At 40.8% G+C, this 27,137-nt stretch overlaps 1 protein-coding gene across 3 annotated transcripts in view; it reads left to right on the forward strand.

Moving 5' to 3' along the window:
• Positions 1-27,137, forward strand: part of CDKAL1 (CDK5 regulatory subunit associated protein 1 like 1) — a 653,139-nt gene that overhangs the window by 621,960 nt on the left and 4,042 nt on the right. The window contains exons 16-17 of one of the 3 annotated variants that reach the window (XM_039521854.1): positions 15,330-15,440; positions 19,437-19,458. In XM_039521854.1, coding sequence (XP_039377788.1) covers positions 15,330-15,440 — 111 coding nt within the window. In that variant the 3' untranslated portion in view covers positions 19,437-19,458. Of the gene's footprint in view, positions 1-15,329; positions 15,441-16,263; positions 16,409-19,436; positions 19,459-27,137 lie in introns of those variants that run through there. The other 2 variants (XM_039521852.1, XM_039521853.1) reach the window with 2 other exon arrangements.

The following is a 27,137-nucleotide window of genomic DNA, read 5'->3' on the forward strand; positions in this document are numbered from 1 at the left end:
GGACTGACTAAGACAAAGATAAAGAAGTAACATGGAAGAGTTCTGGGGATGTGGAAGGATGGGTATTGTTTTGCTGCATAGCTATACTACTCTACCTCGATATAACGTTGTCCTCAGGAGCCAAAAATCTTACCATGTTATAGGTGAAACCGCGTTATATCGAACTTGATTTGATCCGCTGGAGCACGCAGGGCCGGCTCCAGGCACCAGGGTAGCAAGCAGGTGCCTGGGGCTGCCAATGAAGGGGGGGCAGCACGTCCAGGTCTTCGGCGGCGGGGCCCTCACTCCCTCTCGGAGCAAAGGACATGCCACCGACTCGACGCCAATCGCTAGAGCTGGCCCTGGGAGCATGCAGCCCCGCCCTCCCAGAGCGCTGCTTTACCGCGTTATATCCGAATTCGTGTTATATCGGGTGGTGTTATATCAGGGTAGAGGTGTATATATAAAAACAATTTTCTTTTTTTTTCTGAATATGTGATATATTTCAGGGGACAAGGGGATAGTTTACAAGTGTTCTAAATAGTTTTATTTTAATTGCATTTGTTATATTTATAAACACTTCACTTTAATTTAAAAATTAAAGTTATACTTAGTGCTAAAATATAGGAAAAAGTGTGGAAACTTTTGTAAAGCTGTGGCATTGATGTGAGCAGGACAGAAGAGGGCTATGGGAAAGCTAGGGAATGCCTGTAAAACTGCAGTGCAGATCTGGGCTGAGGAATAGACTCACAGGAATTAGTGCCCACTTGCAAAGCCTCCATTGTCTTCAATAGTGGCAGGGAAAGTCCTTGGGTTAGATAGTTAAAACAACAGCGATCACTGCAAAACTGGTCTGGTTAAACACCAGCTAACTGTTGTTTTTCTTCAGCATTGTATTTCATTCTTTCTGATTTAGGGCAGGTTAAAATGCTGCACTGCTGCAGCTGCGCCACTGTAGCGCTTAAGTGAAGATGCTCCTACACTGATTGGAGAGCTGCTCCCATCAGCGTAGTTAATCCACCTCCCTGAGCGTTTACATGGGGGGGTGGGGGTTAGATCAGTATAACTACATCGCTCAAGAGAGTGGATTTTTCACACATCTCTGGCATAGTTATACCGATACAAGTCTGTAGTGTAGACCAGGCCTCAGTGTTGTCTTATCATTCAAGTGAAACAAACCTTTTTTCTTAGGGTAAGTGGAGCAGCCTCACTCTCTGGCTGGTGAGTGGGGAAATTGTAAACTATTGCATTTTAATTTTAAAGGTATCCATACAATACTGAAGAACACAACAGCAAAGAAAGTGCTGTGAGTGTGTCCCTGCCTCCTGCCTGTAATGTACTGCTCCTCCAGGCAAAGCTGTGCAGTGTCTGTGGGTCTTTTATTCTGGACATGTTGCAGTGTACTCCTGTTGTGGCAAATGTACCATTTGAAAAATCATGAAAATACGTGAGCTCCAGCTAAAGACCTACTCAAACTTGTGCCAAAAACAACTCTCACACACCCTTCTTTTCCTATCCCACACCCATTTCCGTGCCTTTTTCCACCTATATGCGGAATCCCCTCCCAATACCCATTCACTAAGCCACAACCCCACTCCTCATTCAAATCCTCCTAAAATCTCACTCCTTCTGTGTCTCTTACAAGGAATTAGCCACCATAAAAAAGTTCCTTTTAACTGATCCATTAGGATATATACCTACCATAACTGAGTACCCACATGATTTTATTTTGAGAGAAAGGATGAGATAGGAAAGGTGCTCCTGTGGTTCTGGTGGAAAATCTGAATTTCCTCCACTGGCACAGACTTCTATATGACCTTGGGTAAGTCTCTTAGGCCTGAATTCACAAAGGGACTTAGGCATTGTGCTGCATTCTCTCCCTTTCTCTCACCCAATGATGTTGTGGATCAGAGTCTGAGCTTCTCTGTGCCTCAGTTCCCTATCTGGAAAATCAGAATAATAGGTACTTCCATACTTCACAACTGTATTTGTGACATCAAAGAGTATAAAGTGTCCAGGTAGTATGATGAGAGTTATACAAGTATCTAAAAATGATAGATTCTTACTGTCAGTCTTGTGCTTTCTTATCCCTCCCCCTCTCCCACAGTTGTTAGTTATTCTCACTTGTCATTTCTCATATGGAACTTTAAGCGCCTAAGGAACTTCTTTTTACTTGTCCTCTGGAGCATCTTGTGCACATTGGGGCAGCATAAATAAAAAATGCATCTCTCCATTCCTGATAGCAGCAGGATGTCTGCAAGTCTTGAATAGCTTTTCACTTCAACATGCATCTTGAAAGGAGGCACTTCATATGCACATCTAAACCCCCCAAAAGTCCAGAGCAGCTAAATTGCATATAGAAGGGCAGATTGGTGATTAGGGTAAATTTGCATAGTGCCATGTTGTGGTGCAGACTGGGATGAAGATGCAGATGCTTTCCCCTCCCCAAAACCAAAAACCCAGCAGCATATGCAGCATCAGACACACTTTTTTTTTTTTTTTTTTGTCATATGGACTGATCTCATGTTAACAGCTGGAATTTTGCACAGAGCTGTAGTTTCATTAACATACTAGTTTCAGGTGTTAGAATTCCCCCCATGTAGAGTGCTAATATAAAAAAATCTAGCACACTCATATTAAGGTACAAGAGGCTATTATTTAGCAGCTGCATCACATAAGAAATACATTGGCAGCACAGAAGGAAACTAATACCTCACACAGTGACATACTGTACTGTCATTTGCATCTATGCTTCTTTTTTCTCAGTATTTAATCTTCAGTCCTGGGGTTTCTTTTTCTCCTGACATTTTAAAATGGGTTAAAAAGAAAAAACGAAAAAAATCTCTTCTATGAAGACAAAAATCATGCAACATGAATAGAAAAGTGTAAAAGAAAAAAAAATCTGTTCAGAAATCTTTGTTTCCTTGGAACCAAGTTAGCAATGATAACCATTCTCCTGTGGGTATAGTATGAACATGGTACTCTATACAGAATGATCTGCCTTTAGTATTTACTGGATTTAGGTAGTGGAATAAAGTTCCACACTACTGGCCAAAGGGTGATTTAGAGGTGTGCCTGCAATGTGCATGTTTTTAAATGTTCAGTCTTTCTGTGAGTATGAGAAAAGCCTAGTTTTGCTCAACTAAGCATGAAACATAATGGCTACTCCCTCCCTTGGTGGTGGTTGTGGGTATTGGTGTGTGGGTGGGTGATTGGCCAGGGTTAACCATTTACACCTATGAAGTAAAAGGCATTTCTGATTTAAAAGGGGCGGGGCAGGTTATTTGTGCATATAATCTGGAGAAGGAAGCCTGTGTTAGGGGAGTGAAGGAAAACTCATTGGTTGAGATCCTGGCCCCACTGAAGTCTATGGGAGTTTTCACTTCAGTGGAGCCATTGTATTCAAGACCTATTTAGAGGGTTAAGACTATTTTATAATACTCAGAACCTGGCCTTCTGAGCTGTAGAGGCTCCCTCTGAAATATTTAATATCTTAATTGGGTCACTCTAAGGTTAGAGCTGAGATGTAGTGTATTATTTTGTGACACTGGTGTGCTTACACCACCAGACAAAGGAAAGGAAAAACATCCCTGTAGTGTGGACTCTGGGTGGTGGATATATAGGGATATGCGCTGTAATTCAGTGAGGAGGACACTTCAGATGATCATAGTTTACCCCAAGGGCCAGTGTGCTTCAGCACAGCAGCAGCCATGGGAACTACAAGTTGTGGGCTACAAACTGCAGCATGTTGGGAAAACTTCCTGGTTCCTGCCGGGAAGTCCCCTCTGCCCCTCCCAGAAGGAAGTTCCATTCAGCAGTGGCTGAAGCTGGGAGCATGAGGCAAACAAGCAGAGAGGAGGTTGCTGGACTGTTCCATGTTCCTTTACAGGTAGGCCCAAAAAGGGCTTAAAGCGCACCCCAAGAGGAGTCTAAATGGTGCAAAAGGAGAACACTGGCTTCTTTGGTTTGGGGTTTAGTTATTATGGGAGTTAGGACATGTTGGTAGGGGGCTGTGGTACACAAAGAACCTTTCCCAGCAGGAAGTTACAGCACTGACAGAAGCTGGGGGCAGGAGGCAGGCAAGGAGAGGGGAAGCTGCTGGATTATAATCCTGTTCTAGGTTTATTTAAAGATTAAAACCTTGTTCCTAGTGGATTGTCTGAGTGGGTCTGGTCTGAGGTGAACACACACTGACACACAACAGTGCGCACATGGAGGAGCCTCAGGCCCAGTTTCCCAAAGTTGTGTAAAAAGGCCCAAGGCAGACTTCCCCCATCTTGAACAACCTCATACTGGGGGCTCCAATAGGCTTTCATACTATTTGTCAAAGCACTTACACTTTTTACTCCAAGGCTGGTAAACTTAATGAACAACAAGTGACAAAGAAATCTGTTCAGTCTCTATGACATTTCAGCAAATAACATTATTTTTTAATCACTGCAAACCTGTTGGTTCTCCTTTTCCCAGCAGTCTCTTCTAGGTAGCATAGTGCCATTCCTTCACTGTAGAGCTGCATTCCTTCCCACTGTGCTCCCCATTAGAGACTACTCACCACGGTGCTACGTACCATCAGTATATCCCCCAGTGTGATGGAACATGAGGTGTCTTCTAAGACAGTCATTAAGGGAAATTTGTGAGTCTGATTATAGTGTCTGCTTCCAAGAAAGCAAAAATGTTACCTCTCCAAAGGACCTGATTTACTCTAGGAAACAGTGCCTTGTGGACATTCCAAAAACCATAAAGTAACAATGTGGTGCCTAGTCACCATAGTCCTTGGGGCACTTCAAAACCTCTAGTTTGCTAATAAACATTATAGACCTTTTCTACTGTGATATTTTTAATGCTGCAAACTCCACAGCAGGGTGACACAAAGCAAGAGAGAAAACTAAATCATTAGTGTCAGTAGACTGTATTACATTGGATATTTGCTAGTGGCTTTATGAGCCATAAAAGTCAACATCTAACTTCCATTAACTATAAACTCCTCTGTGTACGTGATAAGGAAAAGACAAGATGGTCTGAAGAGGATTAGCAGGAGGCAGCAGGAGGAACAGTGATCAAGTCACTGAGTCAACCAGCGAGCAGCCAACAAGAAGGAGAAGGGCATCAAGGCACAGCTTGATCACCTATCATTTATAGTAATATTAAGGAATTGAAGAAGAGTCCCAACAACCAGAAAATACTGCAGCAGCCTCACTTTGATTCTGGCCTGGCTGGGGTTATCTAGTGGATTAGAGGGGTCAACCCCAATTATAGTCTCCGCTTTTTGCGTTGACTATAGAAATATTTTATTGTATAATTAGACCCCAGTGCACATCACTTAACCCATCACACACAGCTGGCCCACAAGGCTTTTCTTTCTGCATCTCTTCAAACACGTTCCTATTCCTGAAGACTTTCCCTGGTCATTTTCTGTCTTTTTTTTTTTTTTTAATTTCCAAGCTTCTTACATTTTAGAGCATGCGCAGTGAACCTGATTGTGATTTTACACTATTTTTTGACAGCGGCTTAAGTCTAAATCCACTGACATTAGTTGGGTTACTCCTGATTTATTTGAAGGACCTTAGATCAGAATCAGATGCACAGATTATTTCATAGCCCTTACCCCATCATAAAATCTGGGGAGAAATCCTGAACCCCATGTAGAAGTAGCACTGCAAGAGCCAACTTAACTACTTTAGCATATGCTTCACTCAACTTAGAATACATTTGACACAGAGAGGAATATGGGTTTTGCAACATAAGGCATCAAATAGGGGGAAGTTCTTTAACGAATGGGACAATGGTTACCTTAGTACCTTTACGTAGGTATTTAGCAAACACTGCAACCATTTGCATTTTTTCTGGTCAATAAAATCTGTTCTTAAAGGGATATCAACTGAACTAGAATACAAGTATCTGTGAGGTGTGGGATGAGGATTTAAATCAAGAAGTGAAGTCATAGCCAGACTAACCACTGAGTTCTTGCTCCACTAGAGAAGAAAACTTTTGAAAGATATTGTAGCCTTTCTCCTTTGTCACATTCTCTTGTAACAGTGGTAGTCTAGACGTATCTGAGACCTATAGGTGAGGAGTGGTGAGGACTTTTGGGGCCAGACTTTTAGCAGTTCCAATTCTGCTTGGGTACTGTGGAAGAGCATTTGCTATTGTATGATAGGGTCGTCTTGAGGTTTGGAAGCTATTGTGGAGCATGTGCAGCATCCCAGGAGAACTGCAATTATAAACGTATGAATCGTGATGGTGAGAATGGACTTTGCTTATTCCAGCTCTATTCACTTTGAAATCTTAGGGCTTGGCTACACTGGAGAGTTGCAGCACTGGTGGTGGCTTTACAGCGCTGCAACTCACTCACCAAAGCATCCACACTTGCAAGGCACATACAGCGCTGTATCTCCCTGGCTACAGCGCTGGCTGTACTCCACGTCTGCCTGGGGAATAACGACTGCAGCGCTGGAGTGCCAGTGTAAACAGTGATTAATCTTACTACACTGTAACTGACCTCCAGAATTTTCCCATAATGCTTTAAACTAAAGAACTCTCTTTGTTTTGTTATGATGCCTCTCTTTGTTTTGCTGTGAACTCGGGGTTCCGGGAGCTGCTTATCTAAAAAACAAACACAGCTCTTGTTTGCTGTGAATGAGGCAGGCAGGGGGATGAATGTGCACAGCTAGTGTTTGCTTGAGGAGAGAAACAGCACGGCGGGAAGGGGGGGGGGGGGAAGGGAGTCCCTCGAAGCAGCTGCTTAGCTGGTCTGAAGGCTATTTGCATTTAAGAGTCAATGAGGGGTCGGGGAAGTGGTCGGAATTTGCAAGGCAGGGAGCTGACAGTGTCGGCTCCAAAAATCCTCTCTCTCTCTCTCTCTCCCCGTCACACTCCACCCCACCCCCCTCTTTTGAAAAGCACATTGCAGCCACTTGAATGCTGGGATAGCTGCCCATAATGCACCACTCCCAACACTGCTGCAAATGTGGCCACACTGCAGCACTGGTAGCTGACAGTGTGGCCACACTCCAGCGCTTTCCCTACACAGCTGTATGAAGACAGCTTTAACTCCCAGCGCTGCACAGCTGCAAGTGTAGCCAAGCCCTTGGTCATAAGAAAGGATAGATGTGCCATTTCCTGTTTTTGTCACACCCACTGTCATGAGAGTTGAGTCATCAGCATCTGAATGCCCCTTTTGACGCAGAATTCTTAATTTTTTGTGTTGACCAGCTGCCCAGTTCATCTCTTCCTCCACAAGTTATTAATTCATCTAAGAGGAATAAATTGGAATGATCAGCTATCAGTCTTATTACAAATCAGTGCAAAAACCAGAAAAACACATGCTACTCAAAAATACTACCTTTCAGGGAATCCAGGAGGCTTTGAAATTCTGATTCCTCACATTCACAGCAGCAGCTGGATCAAAGGGCATGGAATGGTTTGAATGTTAAAGTTCAATTATCTAGACACACTCTGTGTTTCAGTCAAAGAAAGCAAGCTCATCTAATGGCACAGACAAGCAGCAGACTTTGCTTCCCTTTCCCTACCCCCGGAGTTCCTCAGGCATTTAGAGTTAGGTGGTAAGTGAATGCTTAGTCCTTAGAGAGGAAGTGTATTGTATAGTTCGCTCTTTTCCTAGCATGCACTTTATTTATCAGCATGGGGCAGTATTAAATGACAAAAGAACCTGTTCAAAAGAAGTGTTGAAAAAAAGTCCCCTAAACATCTGTAGCAAAATGTGCTTGAAGTGGACTTCAGTTCAGGAATTATTTCACTGCAAATGACATCTATATTATCTTTAGTTCACTTTTCTGACCATTTTTGGCAGATTTTAAAATTTTCAAGAGGGGCGGGGAGGTGAGATGTAGAGATTAAAAACTGCAGTTGTGATTCTTCAATACTACATGATGTGAACTTGGTGGTCTTCAATTGTTTCTATTGGACAGGCTCCATGCCACACAAATTACTATCAGACCTTGTTAGCACTGTTGGCAGTCACAGAAGAAAGGACAATGGTTACATGGACCTGCAAACAGAACTACTTTTCACCTCTAGAACTGAAGCTAGGACCTCAGTGTGTTCCAGCCGCTTTACTCTGCATACAAGGCTGCAGTGGCCATAAGATTCCCGTATCTGGCTGGGGAAGGATTCCTGTAGTATAGGAACTGTAGAAAGACAGCCATACAGCTGCCTTTTGAGGACCCTCTGGTGCAGGGGGAGTGCTGAGGCTGGAGTGGCATGTCAGGGGCAGGGCATGCTGTGGAGATTATGGGCAGTCCTAAAACCCATAGAGCAGGCCAAAGGAGGATTCTATGGGTCCCTAAGGCTGTCTAAGTTATTTCAGTGGCCTTATCAGGAACCGGGAGAATGCAAAGGTGGCTTAAAGCCACTGTAGCCTTCCCCCCAGCGCCCATGGATTGGGCTGTGAGTTCTCAGCTGCTTCTCTTTTTTGCTTTTCTTCTGTACATGCTGCTTTATTTCTATTTGGTAAGGAAATAAAAAGGAAAAAAAAGTATTTTCTACTTAATTTCAGTTTGTTTTTGTTTAATTTTGGTCAGTCATCCAAACTCTGGATAGCTGGCAATGTCAGCAAATGTAAAGGAGATCAAGCAGACATCTAGAAGGGGGCCAAAGCTTTACAAGGCCTCAAAGATAGAGCTACAATTTAAAAGTGCAGTGTACTCAGCTATTTTTGGCACTGTAGCACAAGCCTAGGGCTCTGGGGGGAGGGATAGCTCAGTGACTTGAGCATTGGCCTGCTAAATATAGGGTTATGAGTTCAATCCTTGAGGGGGCCATTTGGGGATTGGTCCTGCTTTGAGTAGGGGGTTGGACTAGATTATCTTCTGAGGTCCCTTCCATTCCTAATAATCTATGATGAAATGGATCTCTGTCACTTCTTGGGAGAGGCAAAGGTGCCTGCATTCTTTTTATTCAGAAACTGTATTGCTGAATCACTGTTAGGAACACACACATTTAAATATTCCTGTTGTGAAGTTGAGGCATCTGTGCTATGTGGTGTGTTAATTTGTTTGGAAATATTTGAGAGCATCATAAGCACCCAAAGTGTTTTTTTTTAAATGTAAAATTCCCTCTGTCCCATTTATTCCAATGAGGTTGTGTTCATAGATCAGCCCATCACAATCTGATTTCTTTTTAAATGTGGTTTTGTGTGAGCTTAGAGGGGCAGCCGTTATGCAAGAAAATAACTTTCCTTCCATTATTGTTGATTCACTTGGCCCCTAAGAGCATCTTATTGCTTTGTTTACTTGGAAAGAATACGTCAGCACATAAATAATCAACTGAGAATAGATTTCTGAAAGGAAACATTTTCCTACTCAATTCTCTGTTAATTCAGAGCAATTTCTTTTCAATTTCTTGTAGTTTAGAGCTTTGTGATGCTAGTGTTACTTTCCCCTATGACTAACAGACAAAAAAGTCTCTGATCAGTTTTCAAACTAGAAAGCAGTTGTTGTGGCAGATACTTTGCTTTTTTGTAGGAAAAAGCAGCCCGTAGCTCTGAGAGCCAACCTCAATACTTTTGGAAACTGCAGTTACAAGGCATTGGTACACCTGGGGATTTCCATGCTAACTTATAAGCAATACCAGTGGCTCTGCTCTGGAGAAACACAGAAAAACAATCTATTGAACATGTCTCCAGAAAGTGCTTTTTCAGGTAGTCTTTCACCTAGCCAAAGTTCGTAACCCTAAAATGCCATAGTGGGAAGAAGGGAACCATATCATATAGTCTTTCTAATCACGCTTTTCCCCTAATCAAATCTCTTTCCTCTGATTGCATTGCACTGCCACAATTCAGCCCTCCTTTTGGAAAACCCTTTTAGGCTAAAATATTGAAATGCCACTTTTCAAGGTTTGTCAACCTTACTATTCTTGTTAATGGCAGCCCACAGAATTGGAGCGGTCCCCGGTACAAGTGATGTGCTTTACATTCTCTTAGGGATTGCATAATACACAACAGAGGTAAGAGATTTTTTTGAGATGAAGGCTTTGGCCTCCAGTCTGACCCAGTTCTATAATGTCTTCACCTACCTCATTATCCGTTTCAGCAGCATGGCTTGATTTGAAAGCTTAAACAGAAAATAAGATGTGGGCAAATTGTGACAGTTGTTCACACCATTATAAAATGGTCTCATGGACTGGAGAGGTAACTCAGAGCTTATTCCCTTCCTTTCAGTGATGGTAGGAATAAGCTTCCTGGGGCAGGAACTCTCACTTTTTCTGTCTGTACAATGTCTAGCATGATACCGTCCTGATCCCTGATGGGAGCCACTCGGCAATACCCAATGATTGCGCATCAATTAATGCAAATTATTAATTGTAATAATAATGAACTCCCTAGTAATTACAGTCATAGAGTGAGACATGTCCGGGCCTACTCATTGTTCTCCAGACACTACAACTTGACTGGAGCAAGAGGTAGGAGAAAGAAGCCAAGTGCCCCAAAGAAACATCACAAAACTTAGAGAAATTGAGATAGAAACTAGGTTTAAAAACATCCCATCTATGTATTTTTTATATGTTTGGGGAGACGCTTTTCCCCCCTTGTTGTTTGTAATAACTAGATTACATTCCTGTAATTCGTGGCTAGTCCTGGATCATTAGCTCTCAGTAACTTTACCAGTATGTAAGACTGTCATCTCTAAATAGTTTCCTTTGTAGCCAGACTCAGTCAAATGCAGAAACACCTAAGGATTTGTAATAAAATTGCTAAGGTCATTGGCAAATTAAGTTATTGGTTATATTCTTCTAAATTAATAGCGTGAGCCCCATCTGAGTCTGCTGATAGTGCTGTTCATTGCCCTGATGGAGACCCTTCTTCAGCCAGGTTTTGGAGAAGGCTCAGGATATGCTTCCTAGAAAATGAAAGGAGAGGAAGGAGACTTTGGTGGCGTTCCTGTTGAATTGATTATTTAATTCTATTGAATTTTAATTATATTTTAATGCTGTGTTAGGGCACCTAGAGCTTTGAATAGATGTCTTTTAAATTATTAGGTAAATCAAAATTTAAAAACATCTGGTCTTGGCCTTTAGAGTGCTGAATTGGACAACGGAGGGTCAGGGAGTACTGCAGAAACAATGGGCCTGTTTTTTCACTGTCTTGTACTTTCTGTGGCCATTTACACCTGCACAAAGTGAATGTAAAACACTACCAAATGATGAGTAGCAATTTACACCCACTTTGCCCAGGTGTCAATGACAACACGAGGTACAAGGAGATGGAAAATCATGCCCAGTATGCTCAGTCTCCAAGAAAGGGCGTTCAATAGACGCTTCTATGGACAAATAAATAAAATTGTTGATGGATCCTTCCCAGGCAGTAGGATTTTGGCAGCAGAGTCAGAGAATTTGGTGGTATGAAGTAGACAGAAATTGGGGTATTTTCAGGGCCCCATAAGAGATGTGGAAGACTTCACTTTCACCCACCCAAGGTCCTGAGAAGGTGAGAGAAAGAGACTCTATACATACCTACTAACTAGCACGTACAACATCAGAAGAGAAGAATGAGTGGGGATTTGATAGCAGCCTTCATCTACCTGAAGGGAGGTTCCAAAGAGGATGGACCTCAGCTGTTCTCAGTGGTGGCAGATGACAGAATAAGAAGCAGATGTCTCAAGTTGCAGTGAGGGAGGTCTATGTTGGCTATTAGGATAGAACTAGTTCTCAGTGGTGGCAGATGACAGAATAAGAAGCAGATGTCTCAAGTTGCAGTGAGGGAGGTCTATGTTGGCTATTAGGAGGGTGGTGAAGCACTGGAATGGGTTACCTAGGGAGGTGGTGGAATCTCCTTCCATAGAGGTTTTTAAGGCCCAGCTTGACAAAGCCCTGGCTGGGATGATGCGGTTGATCCTGCTTTGAGTAGTGGGTTGGAGTAGATGACCTCCTGAGGTCTCTTCCAATCCTAATCTTCTATGATTCTATGGTTCTATGATCTGTTTTTGTTCTTTTTTTTTTTGCAAAGCATTTTGATGGTTCTGCATTTGCACTATAATATGTGCTTTATACAGGCTGCCACATTGTAATGCATAGATTTTAATTGGACATTAGGGCATAATGGATCTTAATATGTCAGTGGTTCATGGATTATGGCAAACTCACACATTTCTTATTGTCTTAGTGGCTGAGGAGGCAACAGAGTGTACACTGCTAATGATCTACTTGTTAAGGGTTCCAAATAGTAATAAGCACGGATGCTATACAACACAGTGGGTCTCTGAGAGATACACTGTCAAATATGTGTGGATTAAAGACCAATAGGATTTTAAGAGATCCCTTATGACCTTCCTCATACAAAAGCTCCATGACACATTTGTTTTTGATGGTTGGGTTGTTTTTTTTTAAAGGAAATCGAACTTCAGTAACAGCCTGACTTCCAACGAATTACCTTACAATCAGTAGTGTGGGCTTTTCATTTGTCCATACTGCAGACCTCAGGTTGTGTGCCTAGATATTGCAGGGAGCAGCATGTGACAGAAGTGATTATCTGTTGCAAAAGAGTCTTAAGAATGGAGAAAGAATCCTTTCTCTCTAAATGTCCTGGTTACTTGTGGGTTTAAGACAGCTTCCCATTGTTACTTGTACATATATGTATGTGTTTAATGCGGTGTAATGTAAAGAGGATGATTCTTCATGTCAACACAGCAAGGATTACTTAGAAACACTCTGTCAACATATGTAACCATTAGACTATCGGCAACTGACATCTTTGAGTCGTCTTGTTCTGAACCAATATAGCCAGAATAAATTTCTCTTTAGCAGTACAGATGGAGACTAGGAAACCAAGCAGATGCATTGCAGCTAATCAGACAGAGGCTCAGCGGGGTAACTAAAATCTCTACTAGCTTTCATATCCCTTCATGGAGTTTAATTAAAGAGCTTTGTGTGCATCCTTTTGTTTTATCTGTTGCCAGTGATTTGTCTCCTATTGTGGCTGTTCTTTCAAATAACCATCAATTTGCTCTGATAATCCAATGAGGAGAATGAACAGTGCTGTTTAATTATATAAAAATGATAATGAGCTTTGGCTGCCAAAGAGTTAAGGAGCTACTGCTGGCCATTGGAATACAAAAGAGTCAGCACCAAAGAGGCCCCTGGAATTCTGGGACACTTTAAGCTACATTGCTGCACACCATTAAATGGCTTGTGCAAGTAGCAGTCCGGCTGAATTTCCTTTAGGGAGAGAGAACTGAATTATTGAGCAGCCTGTTAACAGCAGGAAAACAGAACAGGCATAGGCAGATTTCTGTTTCACACCCCTGAAATAAATACAAAGCAGCAAGAAGAAAATCTCTTCTCCTAGCAAAGGCGCATGTTGAATAAACACAATGCGTCCGGCAGATTATTCCACTGCTGAACGTCATGGCAGAAAAGGCACTCTGGGTGTAGCCAGATGTCGTTCTGATGCCATTTTTATGGAGGAAGCAGCAGGAGCAGAGCTCTGTGGGGATATGGTTCTGGCACCAGAACCTGCTGTGGAAATACAAACCAAAGCTCAGAAGCCAGGTAATGTTGTGCTGAGTCCAAATACAGTGGGTGATTGCATCAAGTTAATCGACTGAAAAGAGTAAAAACTTCCACTTTTCCAACTTCTACTCCTTTATTGACGAGAAATGTCTCAAGGCATTCTTTATATTCTTCATATTTCACACTCAAACTATTTGGTCATTTGATTTTTTTTTCTTTGATATTTCTATAGCAAGGATCATATTGAAGTAAAGCTTGAAAACAAAAGCAGTACTAGCTAGAGAGGAGGAGGAGAAATTGCAATCTGGACTGTTCCTTTAAGCAGAGAAGTAGAGGGGAATGCATGTCCCTGAATTCAGTGTAATGGTGACATTACTGAGTTGCTTGGCAATACTATGTTCTAAGCCCTAGGGGATATCTGTTAATGCAGCAAGACATGGCAGTGCCTGCATCTCTGTTCCCCATGCATATCACAACCACACTTTGGCTGAAGCAAGAGGCCTGGGAAGAAACCAAGTATCCCAGAGTAAGAAAACCTAAAGAGAGGGATTACGAGAAGCGAGGTTTAAAAACATTGCACTTTGCACACAGTTGGCAGAGATTTTTTTCACTCACTGTAATGACTAGCATTGTGGAAAATGTAAAGGCTTCATTTTGCAAAGGTTCAGGAAAATATTGCCTTCTTTTTTGATCAAAGTTGGTTCATCTTTCCCTATGTCCCTTTAGTTTTGAGTGTCATATTCAGATGAATCTCAAGGCAAATTCTGGTTTCACATTGAAACTGCTTGTAATTTAATTCTGCTTGGTTTTGACACAAAACACAAAATTAACCCAGATTTGCTAGTAGAGCTTGTGATAATGAAGAGATTTTTTTGTTAACCTAGTTAGTTGAGTTAGTTACTCAAATAAATGTGTTAGTCTCTAAGGTGCCACAAGTACTCCTGTTCTTTTTGCGGATACAGACTAACATGGCTGCTACTCTGAAACCTGTAGTTAGTCTGTGTTTCAAGTTTGTAATGAAACCCTAAATCAGCTGAGTTTTATATGGTTTTCTTATGTACATTTTACACAGCTTTAATATAACCCTTTGAAAGTGAAATCTTTCCTTATGGAAATGTTTTTCTCTCCATTGTGCGTGCATACTCATTTGTGGCTGTATAAAGATGTATATGACTGGCTGTCAGTTTGAGGCTTTGATCATGGAGGAACAACTTGTAGTGCTTACATCCCTGCAAGCAGCCTTTGACACAGCAGTCACGGCATCCAGATCCATCAGTTGCCGTGAGGGGATCCATTTGGCTTCAAACCTCATGAATCCCTAAAAAGGTTACAGTTTCAGGTCTTCCATGTGGAGAATGCAGACTTTTTAATACAAAGCCCGATGAGCCTTTACATTCTGTAAAGGATTCTTAAGCGCCTGAGAGGTTTCTAGGACTCTGCACTCCTGCACCAGAAAGAAACCATTTTAGGCCTCCACTACATCAGAGGCAGCCATATTCCACACAGCCCTTATCGTCTGTAGGGTGACCAGATTGTTTGTGGGGGAGGCCGCCGAGTGGAGCAAAAAAAAAAGCCGAGTGCTGCCAGCGGAGCAAAATATCGGGACAAATTGCATCCCGACCAAAGATCGGTCAGGATGCGGGACAAACACCTAAATATTGGGACGGTCCTGATTTTATCGGGACGTCTGGTCACCCTAATTGTCTGCAAGGCACCAACCTTGACTCCTGAGTTTGAAATGGGATTCAGTCTCAGTTGGACCTCCTATTTATAGCCCCTCCAGTTGCGAACCAGTTGTTATATTTTTGTAGGGTCTGGTACACCACAAGTTGTTCCTTCCCTGCTACTACAGAGCTCTGTATCACCTGGATTCTGTGTTGACACAGGTGTGGCCCCAATGGACACTGCTGGCCAAAAATCTCCAACAAGTGCATAGGGTGCATGTGCCCCAAGAGTGGAACCTGTGGACAACACATCTTAACTACTGCTACTGTTAGGTAAGTAACTGGTTTTTCCATTTTGTTTTGCTCCAGCCTCACTCTCGCAACAATTGGGCCATGGTGCCTTTGCATTATAGTATTTTTATATTGTGATAAAAGCCCAGAGTCTTTAATTTATATGATGGTAGGTGAAAATGAGGCCCCGATCCTGCATTGAAAACCATGGGAGCGATCCCCATTGACTTTATTGTGGTTCCAAATGGTTGCTGGGTGACACTTCTGCAGTTCTCAGTACAGAATTGGAGCCTTAGTGTGGGTTGGGGTTGGTTTGGAGTTGGTTGAATTTGATTTTTTTGTCATTCTCTGTATCTTACCTTCTCACACTGGGACATCACAAATTTGCTTGGTGGGCTTCAACTGGAAGGGCTCCTGACCTAGAAAAGTAGGGGAGGGAGTTGCACTGGGCAGTTGAGAGGCACTGTAGCTTAGCCTTGAGATGCATTGGCAGGGCTGTGTGTTGGAAGTTTGCACAGCGCTGGTTTGCACTATGTCTGGCTTTAGCTAGTGTTTATTATCTTATTAATATGTATACTAAATTCACCCAATATTTTAAAAAACATAGAGTATGTGAAAGACACATACCAGCAGAAGGGCTGAATGCAGTAGCACCTCACTGACTTTAGATGGTTCCTGCCTTCTATGTGCACTTATAGCATTTCAGGAAATAAATGCATGAAGATGTATGAAGATGAACAAAAAATGAATCCACGTTTGTATTCTTCACGGTTTAAAATCATTCTTGCAGCATGGTTAGAAAAAACTATCTAGTGATATGATAATTACTTCATTTAATTGTAACTCATTCTCATTCCCACAACAGCTTTACTCTGCCCCTGCGGAAAAGAGGCCTCCCATTGGTGCGCGAAGCATCTCTGTAATGCAGTGGTTCTCAATCTTTCCCCATCTGGCAAGCTGATTGTGACCCCCTTTATACTCTCTGGTAACCCCCTTGGGGGTCATGTCTTCCAGGTTGCGGACTTCTGCTGTAATGGACCTAATGTGGCCATATTTGACCTGTCAGAAATTACTGATTCTTTGCAGGCAAAAACGTCTCATAAAAGTGCAATTGGAGAAACTCCCTACTGTAAGGGTAAGGGAAAGGGAAAGGAATTCTTCCTTCAGCCTGCAATGTGGAACTGGAACTATCTGCACTGAGTCAGCAGCCTACCTGTGGTCTTAGCCAGCCTCCTCCCTGGGGAAGGAGCAGCCCCCACCTCCGCCAGACCACACTTAACACCCAAGCACGACTTTCCCATGTTCTGGCTCCCCTTAACTTGCACAGCAAAACCAGATTAGACCTTCTCCCAGAGGGCCTTAAACATTTGCAGAAGGCGGTGGGGGAATTCTGAACCAACAATCAATTTATTTTTGCATGCCATAGAACAAACCCAAGAAGGGAAGAAATCTTTCCCTAACTGAATTTTATTTGTTTATACATCAACAATCATACATACAATGTAGCTAAATCTCTATTTCTAGGTCGATGTGGGGTTTTTTATTCCTTAAAATCAGAAGATAATCCCAGAGACTGTAATTGGACTTGCCTCTTGGGAGTTTATTTTTCTTTATATTCAGACTTCTTGGGCTGTTGAAACTTAGTTATATTAGGAGGGAAAGAGAAGCCACAGTATTTCAGGCAGAATCTTTTAGAAATCTGTCTACAAAAAAGGAAGATGCTATCTGGGTTCTACTGCATTGTTTTGCATTTGAAATAGTTGCTGTCACATCCTGAATATGTAATTTTGAGGTGTCATTGATTGCTTTTGTGCAGAATGGTCATTTCTAATCTACATATTATCCTCACCTTTGGCCATCAGAGCCCATCAGCTCTTCGCCTACACTATTCAGTTTAAGTGGCTGCATCAACAGCTTTTTGCATAGCCGTATTTTTGACTTAAATGCTTTTGGTTCAATAAAAGAACTGCAGTCCTTCATTGTGGCTTGAGAAGCTTAGGATGGTTTCACCACTGCAGCCCCCATTGAGCTGTTTCCCTGCAACACTAGATCACTGGATTTGGTTCTGTGAACTGAGGTTTTTATTTCTAATTCCTGGAAATAGTTTTAAAGCTGAGTGAACATTTTGAAGGAAAGTTTGGAGGTGTCTTATGTTGTTTGTATCCCAACTTTGTATCCCAAAGCTGCGTATTAGCATGTGTGCTCAACTCCCGGTACTAAAGTGATGGGTTTTAGGATTTGTGAAATCAGTATGAAAAGAAACAGAAATAACACTATAGCTAATTCTATAGTGTGAGGAGATTATTTCCTCTTCTAACTGCATCAGATTTTTATTGCAAGTCTTGTGATATTTGATGTTTTTCCTGAACCTGCAGCTCCAGGAGTTGTTTAAATAAACAAGAATCTCAGCTTTCATTTTTTAAAATAAGTTTGTAGCCATCATGGTTGAAAAAAAATTCAAAATGTTTCCTGCGTGTACTGTAGAGATTCAAATAACGGAAGGTAAACAAAAAGAACCCAAAATGTAATTGTCTTAAAAATTACAACATGCAATAAAATCCTGTGATTCTGGGGGACATGATGATTTTTGAATGCCTTGTACATCAAGTATTAAAATTTCATTCAAATCAGTCCTTGCCATAGACTTGAGTTCACACAGGATGGTGGGGAAAGGTAAGCTAGAAAGGAAACCCACAGAAATGTCTGGCATTTCAAGATGACATCAGTGGTACATCCTTTCTCTGAAATGGTTCTGAGCAGAGTAAATAAATCAATAACCATTCACAGTTACCTTTCAAGATCCCGTTAAAGTTACATTAGGGTGACTTTCAAGCTGATATTATGCTGTTGGACCATTGCCCAGTACAACAACACAGTATGCTAAAGAATAATAACATAAGTCTGAGAGGTTTGATCTCACTACCTGTGAGTAGCTGCCTCAGAACATCTTTTTCCATTTTCAGAAATCAAAGGAAATACAGAGGTGTTTTTTTAACTTAAAGCTGCCCCCTGTGCAGGGTTTTTCACTCCTCCACCTAAGCACACACACCTTTATTTTATTTTATCATCCTGTGGTGGTTTGTTTTGGATATTTTCCCATTATTTTATTAGCTTTGCTTTTGCATTTATGATAGTTGTGCCTTATATAATTTTAAATTTGCCTCAGTGATATCCAAAGTACTATGGAGAGGGATATTCCAAAATAAAATATATAATGATAAGTTTCTGGTAATTCATTGGCCTATACCTCTTACCTTTTAAACCACTCAGGAAACCCAACAAGTTATGAGGAACCATTCCTTAAGCCAGCAGTGCAGTCTCATGCCCCTCAGAACCCCATGGGAAGAAAATGTGCTGGTTGGTCTTTCTACCAAAAACTTCCGGTAGAATTCTGTATTGGCCTGTAAATATAACAAATTTAAATTGCTCTTTTTTTAAATAAATATTTATTGATATGCTGTTTGATAGATCTGGACACTGGAGTTTTTCCATAAGATTAGACAGTCCTATAGAATTTATATGTAGTAAACATGCTGAAAACACATAGGAAGCTAAAAGGAAATTTTGTGCCGTAAGTGTGTAGGAGATTTACATGGGTAGGGTATTAGCTCCCTGGGCATAGAAATTGTTTTATGCTTCAGTCTAAGGCACGTACAGTGCACCCAGCTACCATTTTAATGGATGCCATATAAATACCTCTAATAAATAAGCTGTAGTTTGCCTTAATGGGAGTTATAGGTATAAATCTCTCATGTATTTTAATGTATATTAATACAAAAATTAGATAGCTACTCAAAAATGCCCTGGAAATACTATCAACTTTAATAGCAACAATGAGATCATAGATGTGGGCTTTAAAAACAATGTGATGTAAATGTGTAAATTTCTTTCCTGCTGTACTTAATTTTTTTAATCGAAAGCTACTGTTAAAAATATCTGTTGCTCTGGCAAGCATCTGAGCACAGATTCCCAGTATAAGGCAACTGTTATGCATCACTTTTATCTGAGATGGCAGACCTGTGCCATATTTTTTCATAGATTTTAAGGACAGAAGAGCCCCATAGACTACAGAATTTCAACCAGTGATTGTTTCTCTTGGATTAAGTTCCAACAGTGAGTAAATGGAGAGATTTATCATTCCTTTTTGATCCTTCAAGAATTGTACATTGAGGTCCCTGGATGCTGCTCTTAGTTCCAGTGAAGGAATAATAACTTTAAAGGAACTATTCTATGTTCAGATTTAGTAAAGTATGTCTAAATGGGGTTTGTATTTGTAAAAGATTTTGGCACTACTGTAGAGATGACCTAAGATTTAAAAGGCTGCAAAGACTCTTCTGAAAAATGACAAGCATTGTTTGGGGTAGTGTTGCCCTCCCATGTAACTGGAATTCATCATGGGTACTCTGTGTGAATTGCAGGGGAGGGTTAAAAGCCTGCAGTTGGAAAAGTAGAAAGGCGGTGTCCCACTTTGGAGAAAGGATATACAATGCCATTTAGGAGGGAGAGTTCCCAGGTGGTGCTGATTAAGACAAAGCAGGCAGAAATAGGCTGGCTGGCTGGCCCTCAATGAGGGAGAAGAAATATTCTTGCCTGATAGAGTAAAACGTTGGGAGTCTCTTGGGACAAGGGCCATATCAGAGATACTGAGGAAAAACTGTGGAGCTGGCCACTTTGTTACCCACTGAATTTATGCTAGGTTGAAGCCATGAGTCAAAGACTGTGTTTTATCCTTGTGTTTTCAGACTGTAGAGGGAGGGTGTCTTTCTTGAAAGCGCCACCTTGATTTCTTTGTTAGGCTTATCTGAAGGAAACCCATTCTGTAGACATCTATTTAGACTAAGGGTTAGGAAAACCCTGATAGGGCTCTGTGGTGGACCTTTAATTCTTTCATTTTGTATTTAAACTGATAAACTAAACAGTAATAAGTCACCAGGACCAGATGGTATTCACCCAAGAGTTGTGTACACATACTTGCGCTAGCTTTCATTGAGCTAGTACAAGTATAAATCATACACTAGCTGCAGTAGCACAGGTAGCCATGCTGACTGTGTACCCACTAGTTTCAGCCTGATTTTATTCATCATGGCTAGGCCGTGGTGCTGCCTGTGCTGCTATGGCTACATTCCTGTTTGTACTCAGGCTAGCTCCATGAGAGCTAACACAAGTACGTGTACATGAGGCGGGAATCACACCCCTCGCTCATGGTGTAGACATAGCCATAGTAGATAACTGTTGCCACATTTCCTGGGCAGCTCCAATTCATTTTGACATTTATGATCTCTTACAGTTTACAATATATTCTGTGCTGTCAGCCTCTTCTATACCCCAAAACATCAACTTCAAACTGCTGGGGAAAAGCAAGCATCTAGTATCACAAGAACTGAAATGTGTGATTCTCCTCCATGCTAATTAGAGTATGGATTCATTTAGATTCGCTCAAATTAAAATACTGTATATGTCTTCAGAGAGACTCTCTCTCTCAGCTGGATTAACCTGACAGACAGTGATATTCTGGACAAAAAATTCAAAATATAAATCCATAACTGTGGGCCAAAATGAACATTCAATTACATGTTGAATTTATGCACACCATTTCCACAAGTGAACATGCAAAATTGTGTGTAGGTTCTCCACCTAAATTGCACCTAGCAATGCAGTTACCACATTTGCCTGTGCAAATAGATAGCAGTACACACAGATGGACATTGTTGGTGTCGACCTGTCCATGTGTATATGCAAATACCTGCTTTGTGTGTGCAATCACAGTAACTGAATCTTGAAATTAAGTGTATAGTCATGCAGCATTTTGTATGTTTTCCTCAACTTCCTTCCATATAAAAAATCAGGCCCAATATGTTATGGTTATGCAGTATCCTAAGATAATTTTTTTTGGAGAATACTGCATAAATATTTATTGCATTAAAAAGTCAAAATATAGATTCCATTTCCAAAAATGCAATCACTTACGTTGTCAAATGACCTCCTTGTGTTTGCATTCAGCAAAAACAAAATTAATAAGTTAGTATTAAACTTTGGGGGAAACTATTTAGCAGCAACATTTTATAAGGATCTGGAGTGAACATTACCAATTCACAGAGTACACTAAATACAAGTGTACTCATTAGACTGGAATGACTTCAAGATCCTTTCAGTAAAATTTATTAATGTGATTTTTCAAATGTGGCCTAGTATGTACATACACAAGGCATTTAATAAACAAATGCCTATAAACAAATGTAACAAGGGGATGGAATGGGTTATTTGTGCTATATTAAAAAGTTGTATAATTTACTTAATAGACCATAATGGGTCTTTTGGAGCTGTCATAGACTATTGTGTAAATACCTATTTAGAGTTTGTACAAGATGGTACAAAAAGTGCAACCACAGAAGACGTGTGTCGGTGCTGTGTGTGCCCAGTAATCCCTTTTCTAAGTGAAGTATCTCTGCGGTTTCAAATTATTTTAATTCCAAAATAACAGAAAAAACTACACTTACCTCACAAACACCACCATGACATTTAGAATTAACCAGCACTTTGTTGCTAGTCTCAGCAGAGCAGGCAAGCATTGAATCAGAGTGAATCAGCAAACACCACTCGCAATACAAGAGATGATCTTTTCAGCGCACATTGGTGAGATGGCATGAGGATGTTTGTGATTCTGCTGTTTCTGTTGTCCCTGGCCTGTGGCTAAATCAAGGACTTAAGTCTTTCAACAGCATCATTCAGGCACCTTTCAAAAGCATTTTAAAAGTCACTAGTTTTTAAAAGTCTTAGTTATTCATTATGATGGTAATGATGCTGTTTTGAAGACATTCAAAAAAGGCATCTTAAAGTCTTAAACTTATGCCTTCTGAGGATTATATATATATCCAGTATATAAAGTTAAAACAGCCAAACTGATTAGGAAGAGAAGTCAAAAAAATGTTTAGCAAATTTGAGAGGCCAGTGAATTATCTCTAAATCCCCCTGAAAATCCCTAGTAAACAGGCTTATAATGGATAGAAACAGTGGTGCAAGATTAACTCTCAAAATGCTGCTGGATGCATCAAAAATAATCAAATGAGTCCTTTCCTGTGAAAGAGGAGATACCGTCCCTCCATGTGATTGTGATTGCAGCATCCCTTCATCTCAGTTTCGACCTGATGATGCAAGAAACACAGAGCCCCTCCTGTAAGGTGCTGAGCACTGTCATCTCCTGTTGCAGTTGGTGGGAGTTGAAGGTACTCAGTGCCCTGTGGGATTGGGTTCTGTGGGAATCCTGTGTAACACTGTGTGGGCCCTATGCTGATCACCGATCAACTTATTCAGTTGCATGTAAGGTGCAAGCTAAAGCCACATGAGACTCTTCAGGGTGTCTCAGACACAAATCTTCACTTCACAGCGTTTTATTTTATCCTTAAGTTGCAAATGGAGTGGAAAAACCTTCTGTGATGGCAAGATATAGCAGAGAAGTGAGTGGATTGGGTTTTATGTCTTAACTACAAGAAATCATACCTTGCATGAGACTGGAGAAATTTTCTCTTCTCTCACTGCAATGATTTAAATTATATTTTGTATATTTTAGCTATTTTTTAAGCCTGTTAATGTCCTTATTTAAAGACATCAGTGTTCAGATTATAGACAATACACTGTTTCTTGCTATCAGTATGTATAGGCTCCATAATGGCGTAAAAATGAATTTCCCCATGGGTTGGAACCTAATAGTATATTCTGTGTCTCTTCTTCTAATATTGCCAGATTACATTAACATAAATCTCAGCAGTGTCTCCAGATGATTTCCTGACTTTTGACAAAAAGCCTCCATCTCAACCTCTTAAATTCCAAGGTCAAGGAGAATGTAACATTCAGAATAATTATTAGCATTATTTTACCTTGACATTTCAGCCCTGCCTTCAGTTTAGCATTCTACTCGGACAATGAAGACGAATGTCATCTTTCAATTCACTGGAGGGAATTGCCCCAATTAAACCTGACTTTAAGGATATCTGAAACACTGTATTAATTTGCTGCCCTCTTTTTTAGCAAGAAATACTTCACGGAGGAGAGGAACATTCATTAAAAGCATTAAAGATTTACCATGACAAGAACAAGCAATTTTTGAATTGCATTTTCTCCCCTAGGCTAGGATACAAATCAGTGCTATTCATTCTTAGTGAAGGGCCCACTTGTCAGTGGCTGCACTGTCCTGAAGATTCTCTTTTCATTTCAGCTGAAAGGTCAGAGTTATAATTTTGTCGCATTATGAACTGTTAGAGATTCCTTTTCAAAACCTTGTCACATTCATCTTCCAGATCCCCTCAGACCAGGCTAAAGCCTTTTGTACATAACCATATTTACTTTTTATTTTGGTATGATGTTAGATAATTGGGACAAAATGCATAGATTAAAAAAAAAAATCTTTTCCAGCAACTGAAAAATGCAAAATGCTTGTTCCCCAGCAAGTGACAGATGAGAAGAAATAAGAAGACACAGCCGCCACACATATCCCAGCAGCTGTTTGGCCTTGGTTGGCTGGAGAACTGGGAATCTCTATGTCAAACAGTTTTACATATCCACTTTCTGAAAACTTTTGACAACCTCAGAGACGCTCTGGAAGTAAATGTAATGGTTTAATGGTAAACTGCATAGCAGTGTAAGTTAGTCACAAAACAGGCATATATGGCCGAGTAACAGGCTGCATTTTGGGATTCAATGGGTGAACAATAGGACTGTAACTCACAATGATTTGGTATTTTATTGGGGAATAAATTTAGTCCCTGACATAAGCAGACACAAGCCCCAGTTACTTCAAAGTGGAGTTGAGCCCATTTAAATCCCAGCCAAGTTTGGACTCAGAAGAATTAGAAGTGGTGTAGAATAAAATAAAATGTGTTTGTGAGGGTGAGTTGCTTACACTTTCTTGCTAGTTGCTTTTCTTGCTATACCCCATTGTACCTCATTGGTGTAAGTCCTGTAGCTACTATTGTTTTGCGCATTTTAGATGAAATCCTGGCCTCTCTGAAGTCAATGGCAATACTCCCACTGATTTCAGTAAGGTCAGGATTTCACTCCTTGAATTCATTTTGAATGCCAGATTAGTGTGAGCTGCACTCCTTTGTGAATCATCAGAATTGCAAGGTGAATTGGTAGATACATGTGCTCTTCCCCGCCCAACACCCATCCTTCACTCCATATGGAATCATTATTTGAACTAATTTTGTATTCGACCTCCCCCACTTCCACTTTCTGTATATGCCATGAAATTTGATTGTTTCCTACAAAAGAAAAAATACCTCTATTTGCAGTGTTCTTCCCCAGGAATTTGTCCAAACTCTTATCGCGTCTTCCATTTAATTGCCATACATTTTTGACATGGTTTATTATAAGAACCCAATGTATGCAATCAGATCTCAGAAGAATCTTCATGTAAGAAGCTACACTTGGGCACTAAAGTATTACAGATATCCACAGAATTTAAAACTACTTTTCTGCAAATGTGTATGCCTGCAGATGGCCATTTCTCTCCCTCCATTCTCCTGTAAGGTGTATTCTAAAGGTATGTGGACTTTAGACAGAGATTGGCCAACCACTCCTGCCCCATCACTTGTAGAGATCCTTCTGTTTCAGATATGTTGTGTTTAATGGTGCTGATAAGATAGGAGGCCTGCTGTTTTGTCCATCAGTGGTGACAGAAGTAGTGTTTCTGAAGAAGGGAGTATAGGTATGTAATTAATTAATATTGAAGTCCATGGAACTTTGCCAATTTACCTCATCTGAGGGTCTGATTTACAATAATGTCTTTCAATATATCATCTCACCACATATGTGCAATAATACACAAATGCTACAAATGCATATCTAAGATTCTAGAAAAAGCTGCTGTCCCTTTCTGTTATGATATTGCAGTATTTGCGAGTAATATGTGATATTAATAGACATACTAATAGGCCAGAAGGACCATTGTGATAATCTAGTCTGACCTCCTATATAACACAGGCTATAGAACTTCCCCAAAATAATTCCTAAAGCAGATCTCTTAGAAAAACATCCAGGCTTGATTTTGAAATTGTCAGTGATGGAGAATCCACCACGACTCTTGTTAAATTACGCTCACTGTTAAAAATGTACACCTTATTTCCAGTCTGAATTTGTCTAGCTTCAACTTGCAGCCATTGACCCATGTTACACCTTTCTCTGCTAGATTGAAGAGCCCATTATTAAATATTTGTTCCCCATTTGCATACTTGTTGACTGTAATTGTCATCCCTTAACCTTCTTTTCATTAAGCTAAATAGATTGAGCTCTTTGGGGCATGTTTTCTAATTCTTTAATAATGTCATAATTTTTTTGGCTCTTCTCTGAACCTTCTTTAATTTATCGACATCCTTCTTGAATTGTGGAAACCAGAATTGGACACAGTATTCCAGCAGTGGTCACAGCAGTGCCAAATATGTCCAAAGCTGAATAATCATGCAGAAAGACTCTACTGTAATCTTGACTTTCCTGGTAATTAAAATCTTGATTACAATATTGCATTAATGTAATTTTTAGTATATTAGAATTAAAAGAAGAAATAGCCACAGTCTGTTGTGCAGAAGAGATGTGTGGTCCATTAACTCTTTCTCTGGAGGTTTATCAGTCATCTACTGGCCAGGCCCGGTCTTGATCATCGGGAACCAATGGGGGAACAAGATGTTTCAAAAGGAAGGAGGGAAGTTTCCTTTGTTTAGTCAGTTTCAGTTTCAGCCGGAGTGAAAAAGATCAAGGAACCAGCCTCTTATCAGAGTAGTAAGTTTTAGAAAGGAATAAATAGGTTTATGTTTATTTTCTTTTGTAACTTGTCTTTGTGCAATTAAGGAAATTATCAAATTGGGTATTCTTGTGTGTATTAAGGTTTTTGCCCAGGGGAACACCCTGTGTTTTAAATCTGTTGTCTGTGAGATTAGCTGGTATGCTGTCTCCCAGAGGTTTTTTTTTCTTTTACCTTTCTTTTCTTTAATTAAAAGCCTTCTTTTTAAGAACCTGATGGATTTTTTTTTCCTGTTTTTTAAATCCAAGGAAATTGGATCTGGACTCACGAGGGATTGGTGGGGGGAAAAAGGGAGGGGGAAGGAGTAATTCTTCCTTGTTTTTGAGATCCAAGGGAATTGGATCTGGATTCACCAGGGAATTGGTGGAGGAGTCTCTCAAGGCTACCCAGGGAGGGGAAGGTTTTGTGGGGGAAGAGAGTTTTCCAGGTACTCAAAAATCTGGATGGTGGCAGCGAGACCAGATATAAGCTGGTAGTTAAGCTTAGAGGTGTTCATGCAGCTCCCCACATCTGTACCCTAAAGTTCAGAGTGGGGGTGAGACCTATGACAGGGCCATAGAGGAAGTTCCCCCTTTTCTCAGAGGAGAGGCATTTTATTAATGCTATTTCCTAAAACTGAAAGCAAAAGGGATTGTCAAACCTATTTTAGATCTAACAGAGTTCAACAAGTTCCTAAAAAGAATAAAATTCCAGATGGTCACTCTGGCTTCATTACTCCTCCCTGGCCTTAGAGACTGGTATACTTACTGCTCTCGACTTAGAGAATGTGTATTTTCACATTGCAACTCATCAGCACCACTGATCAGTTCATGGTAAATGAATCCCATTGCCAATTTGCAGTGCTATCCTTTGGCCTGTCAGCAGTCCCTCACGTGTTCACAAAATGCATGGCTGTGGTAGCTGCATTCCTGCGAAGGTCAGGAGTACATGTGTTGCCTTAGCTAGTT

Source organism: Mauremys reevesii, linkage group 2 (genome assembly GCF_016161935.1).
Source record: "Mauremys reevesii isolate NIE-2019 linkage group 2, ASM1616193v1, whole genome shotgun sequence".
NCBI classification, from domain to species: domain Eukaryota; kingdom Metazoa; phylum Chordata; order Testudines; family Geoemydidae; genus Mauremys; species Mauremys reevesii.